General features: G+C 27.9%; 1 protein-coding gene across 6 annotated transcripts; it reads left to right on the top strand.

The window, feature by feature from the left end:
• Positions 1 to 3,760: 3,760 nt before the first annotated feature.
• Positions 3,761 to 6,425, top strand: LOC130973468 (NADP-dependent malic enzyme-like). Of its 6 annotated transcripts, none has more exons than XR_009084148.1 (11): positions 3,761 to 4,108; positions 4,193 to 4,298; positions 4,465 to 4,530; positions 4,680 to 4,751; positions 4,838 to 4,921; positions 5,009 to 5,107; positions 5,266 to 5,313; positions 5,445 to 5,499; positions 5,576 to 5,632; positions 5,748 to 5,788; positions 6,386 to 6,425. XR_009084148.1 is itself a non-coding variant. In XM_057898012.1 (10 exons), the coding sequence occupies exons 3-9, from the start codon at positions 4,468 to 4,470 to the stop codon at positions 5,593 to 5,595; spliced, it is 441 nt and encodes a 146-aa protein (XP_057753995.1). In that variant the 5' UTR covers positions 3,761 to 4,079; positions 4,193 to 4,298; positions 4,465 to 4,467; the 3' UTR covers positions 5,596 to 5,632; positions 5,748 to 6,379. The 6 variants fall into 6 exon arrangements, 4 of the variants coding, with proteins under 4 accessions (XP_057753995.1, XP_057753994.1, XP_057753997.1 ...); XR_009084147.1 differs by lacking the exon at positions 6,386 to 6,425 and adding an exon at positions 6,027 to 6,379; XM_057898012.1 differs by lacking the exon at positions 6,386 to 6,425 and having other exon boundaries at positions 3,761 to 4,079; positions 5,748 to 6,379.
• The last annotated feature ends 3,808 nt before the right edge of the window (positions 6,426 to 10,233 follow it).

Raw genomic sequence — 10,233 nt, 5'->3', positions numbered from 1 at the left:
TAAAAATAATATATTCAATGTGGATGTTGTTTATTATGTAAAAGATAATAAATTGACAAAAAAATTCATTACAATGGATATATTTATTTTAATAAATATTCTTCTATTCAATACTATGAAAAATACACTGACCACCCTGAATTGTTACAGGTTCGACTTCCATCGGCAGTGGTAGAATGTCTAAATTGAAATATTTTCGGGTTATAGTATTTGTCAAACAAACAATCAATAAAATACTCATTCATACCTTCTCATTTTGAGTACATTTATACATAAAAAAATTATACATAAAAAAAAAGAATAGTTGAAATAGCAAGAGTGATAAAAATAATAATTTTTATAATTTTATTTGGATATTTATATATAAAAGACCAAAAAATTATGATTATGTAACAAAATTAATTTATTTTATTATATTCAATTTGAATAAGTAAAAAATTATCTTATTTTAGTTTAGTCCTTAATTCACATTATTTGAATTTGGCCCAATACATATAATTTGATTTGATTTAATTATTAGTTGAAAATATTTCAATTTGCCTATTTTATTCATAAATTTATTATTTTAATAACTAATAAATTAATCGAATTATTTAAGTAATACACATAATTAGTATAATTAATTTAATTTAATAAATTAAAAATACTACCAGAATATTAAAAGAAATAAATTAAAAAATAATATTAAAATAAATTGATATAAATTATAATAAAGTGTGTGATATTTAAATATCTAATCAAATAAGTTAATTGATATAATTAATTTATTATAATAAATTATATTTAATAAGTTAAGAAAATAAATTAAAAAACACTTTCAGAAATATGTCAGGTCAACTCTATCATCAAATGCAGAAATTTAATTTTTATATAATAAAATAGATATATAGATAAATAAAAATGCCTTCAAATGTTTATATTTATTCTATGATGTTTTAACAAAATCTTAAACACAATATATATATATATATATATATATATATATATATCGTTATTGATTATTTATTATTTTTGTTGTGTATTATGAATTCCGCAGTTAATAATATTTTATTCGAAGACTTATTATAGTGATAGTAGCAACAAAAAATGGTAGCATAGTCTAACAACTTGTAGTTGATATAATAGAATTCAGTTCACGGAATGGTATATAATTATATATGATTTCTTAGGGTTTCTACTCTTTTCTGCATCGCAATGGAGTTTTCAAAAACTACATATAATGAAAGAATGTTAAGACTTTAGCCATTAGAGATTACATTTGATCTTCTTATATTACTACCAAGCAAACATTTGATCATTGAGAGAAACTGGAATTATTTGGTGAAACTGAAGAGATACATGCATCCTCACTTTTCTTCTGTCTCTATTCGAAGATAGCTAGGAACCGTTAAGATTTCATAGAGTATTTTGAAACTAGGATGGAGATCAGAGCTTCTTTTCCTTCAATTCAAAAGAAAAACATAAATGATATAATTAACATGTTGAACTAGTTACTAAAATTTATGAAAATAATTACAAGAAATAATTTGCTTACTTGATAACTTACCTTCTCCAATCTAGTAGAATGATTTGGTACTTTATTGATTTGATTTGATAATTTTTTTTCGATATATTAACTATCATATATGCATATAACGTTAATAAATAATATACGAAATGAAGCAATTGCTCTTGGCATAACAAGAGAAAGGAACCATTGCCCATTAGACATGAAATGATTTAGAGATCAGAACACATAAGATTGATAAATTACTATGAAGTTTCAACTATTTTCAATGGTATTTATAATGGCTTTGGTGCAAATAACTTGACATAATTCTTGATAAATTGGAAGAATTATAGCAGCAAATTCAACTTTGTAAATAAAATTTTAAATGTAAATAATGAAATATCTGACAGATTTTTTTCCTAAAATGAAGCAACTAATTTTGTAAACAATAATTAATTTATAAAAAATAAATTATATTACATAAATACAAAAAAGTAATCACCGTATGAAAATACATATTTGGTGTTAATGAAAATAAATAGGCTGATATAAAAAATTTGATTATTTTGGTAGCATATTCTTTTGTAAAAAAGATGCGATGTGATGTATGTTATGAATAATTTTTATTTTTTGAAAAAAAAAATAACACTTTAATTAAAATATAAATGGATATACTACGTACACACAACAAATAGTTATTAATCAACCATTGGATATAAAATCACATATTTTGGCATCTTGTAAAAGATTTTCATTAGACTGCTGTAAACCTTTGATTATTTATCTATTGTATGCTTGATTATTTTATTATAACAGGTTTGATTATTTTATTAGATGATTATTTAGTTAGAAAAGATGTGAAATAACATGTATATATAAAAATATAAATACAAAATAACTAATTTGATAAATAATTTTTAATATACATTAAGTATTATTGAATAATATGTGTAAACATATAAATACATAGTAATTAATGGGGTGAATGATTTTTAATGTACAGCCAGATTTTTAGTGGGGCGGAACAGGCTGATTTGTTTGCTATTTCTAAGCATAAGTACATTATTTTGTGTTTAATAAAAAAAATATTATATATTTATATTTGTAAATTTTAAAAATTAAAATATTTTTAAAAATATTTAAGGAGGAAATAAACTAAGATAATGTAATAATCGTTTTTCCTCTATCTTTACATGGAATTTAACCGTCTTTTTATTTTATTTTTTTTTGTTCTTTTCCAACTCTCTTCCTTCTTTTTTTCTTTTTTTTTTTTAATTATTTCTTTTTGGAAGCACAAATAAAGTGTATGATTCATGTAAACAAGACCGATTAGATATTGGATTAACTCGATTGTGCTTAGTTATCAAAATAACTTGTTCATATAATAATATGATCGTAAATAAAATAATAAATTAATAGGTTTGATAACATCACTAATACTGAAATTTTAACAAAAAAGAAAAAAGATTTAGATAGGTAGAATATAATCATGTAAATATTATTAATATTAGAAAAACAATAATTTAAAATTATTTTATTTAACGTAATATTTATAATAATTACACACTTATTACATATAATATTACTTGATTATTTCAATGGTAATTAAGAAGTTCAATAAGGTAACTTTGCAAAATAATAAAACATTTTTGTACAAATATATAATGAAGGGATGGAATTTAATGCAAATTAAAGGAAGAAATTAATTTCTAATTTCAACTTGTTAATTTTTTGCAATAAACTTTATAAAATAAACTTTATAAAAGTCATTGACCCATTAATGAAAAAGAATCTTCTTGTTTAATGCATTTTGACTTAACAATTTACTTTCAATTTTTATTTATTATCCTTTCATATTTGCCATAAATTATGTCACTTTTTTTCTGTAAAACTATTATAAATTAGTGTATATTCCTGAATACTGTACGAGATCATATATAAAATTATATAAATTTTTTATTAAAAAATTAAACAAAAAAATATATAGTAATTATTAAATAAATATTTTATAATTCAAAAATATTTAATTAGTATTTGTCTCGATTAATTTAGATTGGTTGAATACACTACAAAATTCTTATTTATTTGTGGAAGTTTTTTAGTGGGAGTTATTATAAACCTCCATAATATAATTTAATAGTGACAATTTGTAAACCTCCTCTAAATTATTAACAATAACTCCCACAGATCAATCAATACTAAAAACATTTCAGGCCCAAATAAATATTAGCCCATAACAAAAATTACAAAAAAAAACATTTAGAAGTGGGGGCTTCGAGCGATTGCGAGAAAGAGATAGAGAGAGAGAGAGTGGGAGAAGGACCTCTGTGAAACCCTAAAATCTCAATCTCCCTGTCGCCGTCGTCTCCTCCGTCAAAGCGTTGCCGGTGCAGAGTTATGAATGGAGGACGAGGTGATCGTGGAGCCTATGAATTCGTTGACCTCTCAGAGTGACGATTTCATTCAGATTGTTAAGATAACGCTTTAAATCTTCTGCTTCTGCGTCGTCTTCCACTGCGGATTGTGCTGCTGGTTCTGCTTTTCCTCCAGCGGCTTGAAGCACTCAGAGTGCGGTTTGGGCGCGGATTCGGTAGTGCGGGTTCATAGTTTGAAAGAGAAGTATATAATAAATTTCTTTCTTGTATGCAACTTTGTACTGTGTTTGATTCAGTATCATCATAAGAGCTTTTGGCTTTCTTTCAGGGGCAAGATCCTTGAGGTACTGAAAAATTGGCCTGAGAGGAGTATTCAAGTTATTGTTGTCACAGATGGCGAGCGAATTTTAGGACTCAGAGACCTTGGATGTCAGGTATTCATTCCTTGATTTACTATAACTACTAGACTCCTATCATTCTGTTTTATTTGAAGCTGTTACTTTTTAGTATATAGATACATTAATTCAATGAAAACATGATATACAGTAAAATAGGTAACTTAGGCTTCATATAGTTTATGTTAGATGTGTTTCATTTCAGGGAATGGGAATTCCTGTTGGAAAATTAGATTTGTACACAGCACTAGGAGGGCTTCGTCCATCAGCAGTTTGCATTTTCAATCTTCTACTAACTTTTTTTTTCTCATTATACCATTATATATGTCTCATTATACCATTACATACATGCCTTGATATCTGCATATCACTTTCATTTGCATTGATATGAAGTGATGATGATATCTGGTTTTTATATAGGAATATTCTGAACTTTTGAGTGAGTTCATGGCTGCTGTAAAGCAAAACTATGGGGAAAAAGTTCTTGTGCAGGTTGTGAATTTTAAACAAGTTTTTATGATGTTATGAACCTGAATCATTCAATTGAGTTTCTGTTACCTTAAAATGTTTTTCTGCAGTTTGAAGATTTTGCAAATCACAATGCTTTTGAGTTGATTGCGAAATACGGCACATCTCATCTAGTCTTCAATGATGATATTCAGGTACTATAAGTAGCATCTTAGCATCTATACTATGAAGATTGTTCTGTTCAAAATTTCAAATCATGAATATTTTATAATCTATCTCAGGGGACTGCATCTGTTGTTCTTGCCAGGGTTGTGACAGCATTGAAGCTGATTAGTGGAACTTTGGCTGACCACACTTTCTTGTTCCTCGGTGCCGGCGAGGTAACAAATTGACAATCATAAAAGCTTGCTTGGTGCCTCGGGGGGAAAAGAGTGAAAACAGATACTATTTCTATTTTTTATTTTTAAAATACCCTTTATATATGTATATATTTGCACTTGACAAGTTAATTCATCTCATGTTTTTGCCATGATTTCAGGCAGGAACTGGAATAGCAGAACTTATAGCTATTGAGATGTCAAAGCAGGTGATAATAATAATAATAATAATAATAATAATAATAATAATACTTCAATCTTCATTGCTGACACAATAGTCTTATATTGATTTATGGAGTGAATTTTAAATTACAATATGCTATTCTATTTCTTTGTGCAGACAAAAGAAACCGATAGAGGAAACTCGCAAGAAGATATGGCTTGTAGACTCAAAGGTAGTTGAAAAACCATGTTATTGCCTTAATATTGTAACTTTATGCCATTAATTCTTCTTTATATGTAATTATGTAGGGCCTTCAGGTTGGTCTTAACCTTGCATTAGCCATTGCTTTGCACAATATCCCAAAGGTATTTTTATTATATTTTACCTTATAACATAATCTTAGTGTTCTATTAATAAATTCCTTAATTAGTTTAACGTTAAACAATTGTGACACTCTTCTTGTATATATCTCTTTTTCAGGGTATTGCTATTGCACTTCTTGTTTATTTTGCAACAGAGAGGTAATAAATTCTGGATCTTTTTCTCTTGTTAGTTAAATCTATGGTTTATGACGTAGACTTTTATATCAAATATCACACATCTAGCAACAACCATTAATTTGAGGATGCATGGTTCTTGATTAGTAAATGACAGGCATTGAAATTGGCATCATTTTGTGGTTTGTGTGCAATTAGCAATATGATATGTTATGTTGTGTTGATAGTAATTATTGTTGATTGCATTAAACATAATACCCAGTTGGTGGAGTAATGGCATTTCTAACACTTCATGAAATGCTGCCATTGGCTTTTGATTATGCTGGACAAAAATGTGCAAAGTAGTATTAGTTTTGAGATTCAAGATAACACGGGACAAGCACTGTGCACTACTACTGTTGTTATCAGAGAAAAGAGTTTAGCATCTTAAATATCTAAAAAAATGGTATTAGTTTCTGTTCTTTTTTATCTACTTATCTTGTAGAGATTAGGTTGTAATGTGTACTTTTGACTTACCACACTGCTGGTGTAGTATTAAGTTATGGTTATATATATTTGTGTAGTTATGGTTGATTTCTGTGCTTAGTAATGTGGCTAGTTATGTACTTCTTTTCTTTGCAGTGCTCAAATTACAATATGTATTTTTAATTCATAAGCAAAGATCAAATTACAATATTTAAATTTCTTTAAAGTTAAATAATATTTAGTTTGATTGATGTTATTTGTTCAAAAAATAATAATGATTTATAGCTTCTAGATCCGTTTAGTTTCAATTTTAAATGGGTTTGCAACCATTCAATTTGCTGCAATTTTTTTTATTTGAAAATTTAGTTTTGTGGAAGTTTTAAACTGCCACAAAAATTTAAAAAAAACCGCCAAAAAATTTCTCTCAGAACCCCCGCAAAGTAAACAAAAAACCTCCACTAAATTACGTTGTGGGGGTTTTGTAAAACCGTCACAAATAAGCTCGTGGCACCTCAAATTTTGGAGGTTTTATAAACTCCCACAAACCTTTTTGTGGGGGTTTCAAACCTCCACAAACCAAGAAAAAAACTGCCACAAATAAGCTTGAATCCTGTAGTGATAATCATCTCATTTGTCTCTTTAAATAAGTATTTGGAATTCAAATCTCGCCTTGTGTGTGTTAGTTAGCGGCAGGCCTTTAACAAATAGAGCATCAATTTGTGGTGGATTTATCTTTGACATGCTAAGTTAAAAAATCCGTAGAAAAATATGTATTTGTCGTTAAAATAGATTAATATCTCATTATTAATAGCAATACTTATGAATTTTTGTCTTTGTTGAAATTTACCTGGAACAAATTTATTTGTTAATATCATATTCATTTTTAAAGTCAAAACAATATGATCAACATTGTTCCTTATTTAAACTTCACATTTTATGACATGATTTTTAAATTTTTAAGCTTATAGACTTATGTCGTTGCAAATTTATTAGATTGATTAATATTTCTTAGTAACATGGTGTACCGAAATACCATGGTTAAGTATTAGTTAGTGTGAAGAGAAACCAATAACAACTTTTGTTATTCAAAAATATAATTTATTCTATTGAAAAATAAATTAGTATTTCTTAAACTAATAAATACATTTCTTTCTAATTTCTTACACAATTTTATTTTATAATATTTAGCGATAAAGAATAACAAATAACTATACTATATAGTAGGATATATCCTACAATATGATATACAAAGTAATTTCTTATCTTGAAATTAATTATGGTTAGCGAGATAAAATTAAAAATTATTTTTTTACTCAAATTTAAATTTAAATTTAGAATTTATTAATAACTTATTCTTTCTTAATTTCAATAACAAATAAAATTCATTAGGTGCAAAATATTTAGTATTTACTAATTTCAATCATTTAAATTTGAGTTACCAAAAATTGAGTTAAAAATTAATTATAAACTTAATAATCGATAATAGATATTATATTAATACGTAAATAATAATATCTTATGTATTAATTATTTATTTTTTGACGAGTATAATGTATAATCTATTGAGGATTCATTTATTGTATAATTTTTTTTATGAACTTTGTAATATGTGAAAATAGTGATCTCATTTTTATTATTATTTAAAAAATCATTCATAATTTTTTAATTATATAATTAACTTAATTAATAAACTTTATTATTATTTTTATACTAAAAAATATTAATTTATACTATTTACATATTTTTCACTACTAATAAGTAAGTAGGTATTTACATTATTATCCTAAATGATGACTTAAGTTATTTATTTTGTATGTTAAATAATATCTTGTATCTTAAATTCATTAAATATTAAGATGAAAAAAATTATGCAATAAATTATATAAATAGTCACTACAAAAAAAATGATGACTTAGGATTATGTATTTTAATTATGTGAGTGATTATTGTTATTTTTACTTTTTCATTATATTAGTAAATAATATATAAACAAAAAATTATTAAAATTTTTAATTTAAATTAAAAAATTCTTATAAATATATCTAATTTTTACATATATTAAGTGTTATAGAATATTAAATAATATAGTATTGTAATAACGATGATGACTCAAAATATTAATCTCAAATATACTTGGGTATAATAAGACCTCAATGTAAGCAAGATCAACCCAAACTCTTTGTTAGGGTCCCAAATTCGACTTAGGTTCATTACCTTAAAGTGCCAATGCAAATGAAGTCCACGTGTCTCCTCTTAAATCAGCTCAGATTGGATCTCCATTGCTAGTTAAGTATACTAATTGGTACTCAAAGAAGTGTGACAGGTCCTCTTTCTATCTCTCACTCCCAATTAAAAAAAATGCCAACGTCCTTTCACTACAAAGGAAACGGGACATAGCGGTGGCTCTTGGTGTGATTTGTGGCTGTTTTAAACCGTCGCGAAACAGGATTCCAGCGGTTTATTAAGCGTCACCTATTAGGGACTGGTTATATGATTTTGCGGCAGTTCTCAGGAATCGCTGGCACAACCGCCACAAAACCCAGAAATAGCCGCAGTGTTTAGCGGCGGTTTGAAACCGCCGCGATCTGGACAAGAGTGATCCATACGAAATAATCGGCGGTTTGAAACCGCTGCTGTTTAACCACCACGGTTTTGTTCAAATCTAATCACCGGCGGTTTGAAAACGCTGCTATCTCCTAACCTGGATTTTCAAATTTCTAACTGCTAGTTCGCAATCGCCACTATTTTTTGGTTAAATGGCCGCAAAAATTCTGTATTGTACATTGGCAATCCACGCTGTTTTTTATTTTAATGTACATTTTTTTGTTTTTTTAATCCTTATTAATATTAGTAAGTTAAATTATTTTATATCCCGAAAAATAAATTGCAAGGTAAACGACAATAACAAAATCATTAATTTAATTAATATAATTATTCGAATATCAATAAAGTGTACTCCTTACTAAAAGTTGCATAATCAACAACATAAAAGTGTATATCTGAAAGAAGAAAAGGTTCCATAATCCTAAGATTTACTTTCTATTCTGTCCCTCCAACGCACTCATCCATGTGGCGACGTTTGATGGCAGCTTCCAACCTTGCCCTTGAAGTAGACATATCAAAGCACTATCCATTGCCTGCATCCTGACCTTTCCAGCTGCTACTTCATCCTCCACTGCCTGTCTTTTGGTCTTTTTGGCTGCTACTTCATTCTCCACTGCCTATCTTTTGATCTTCTCGGCTGCTACTTTATCATCCACTGCCTTCCTTTTTAATTTTTCTGCTGCCAACTCTGCTTGTAGTTCAAGCAGCACCCTTTGGGTCTCCTCCCTTTCAAAACCATTGCTCGACTGATAGAAATTCATACCGAAGACTTGACTAGAAGTCGGCCCCAATCCCATGCCACGCACCCTACCCGGTGCTCCTTTTCGAGAGTTTGAGCAAGCGAATCATTCTGAGACAATATTTTAGAGGATTCATCACGTTGCTCAATAGCCTCAATTCTTTCCTACACACATAGTTAAGCAATTATAAGCATTTATTAGCTAGTCGTTAACCGCACAGACTTCCAATAAAATTTTAAAAACTAAAACATAGGAGAAACTACTCCCCGATTCTCAACACATTACTTACTCCAATAGCCTAAGCTGCATCATAGACATAGGAGCCATTAGCTCTTTTGTGCGTTAAGAGATACAACTCTCCTCTACTAACTCTCCTCCCTTGTCGTTCCGACTGTACCAATAATGATGACAAAGTGAATAAGTAGAGGAAGATATAGTTCAAAAACATTTCCAAAATTAGATTACCTCTTCTTCTCTGAGTCTTGCCAAGCTTTTCGATCCGCCAGTGTGGGTGTAAAGCTGCTTTGATCGATTCTCAGCATTTTTCTTACACAACTCCTGTCATGCCATCAAATTAAGAGTTACTAGACACTAGTTCTGACTAACTCAATGTGACATAAATGGACTTTTTCTGTTATGAGACAAAACTATAATTTACCT

Source organism: Arachis stenosperma, chromosome 4 (genome assembly GCF_014773155.1).
Source record: "Arachis stenosperma cultivar V10309 chromosome 4, arast.V10309.gnm1.PFL2, whole genome shotgun sequence".
NCBI classification, from domain to species: Eukaryota; Viridiplantae; Streptophyta; class Magnoliopsida; order Fabales; family Fabaceae; genus Arachis; species Arachis stenosperma.
This window is presented reverse-complemented; position numbering and strand designations above follow the sequence as displayed.

What these genes read in the sequence shown, in the direction of transcription:
- LOC130973468 (XM_057898012.1), top strand. Translation starts at nt 4,468, where the DNA reads ATGGGAATTCCTGTTGGAAAATTAGATTTGTACACAGCACTAGGAGGG. An exon ending in TGTTCCTCGGTGCCGGCGAG is followed by an intron (nt 5,108 to 5,265) that starts GTAACAAATTGA and finishes CCATGATTTCAG; the next exon opens with GCAGGAACTGGAATAGCAGA. An exon ending in CTATTGAGATGTCAAAGCAG is followed by an intron (nt 5,314 to 5,444) that starts GTGATAATAATA and finishes TTCTTTGTGCAG; the next exon opens with ACAAAAGAAACCGATAGAGG.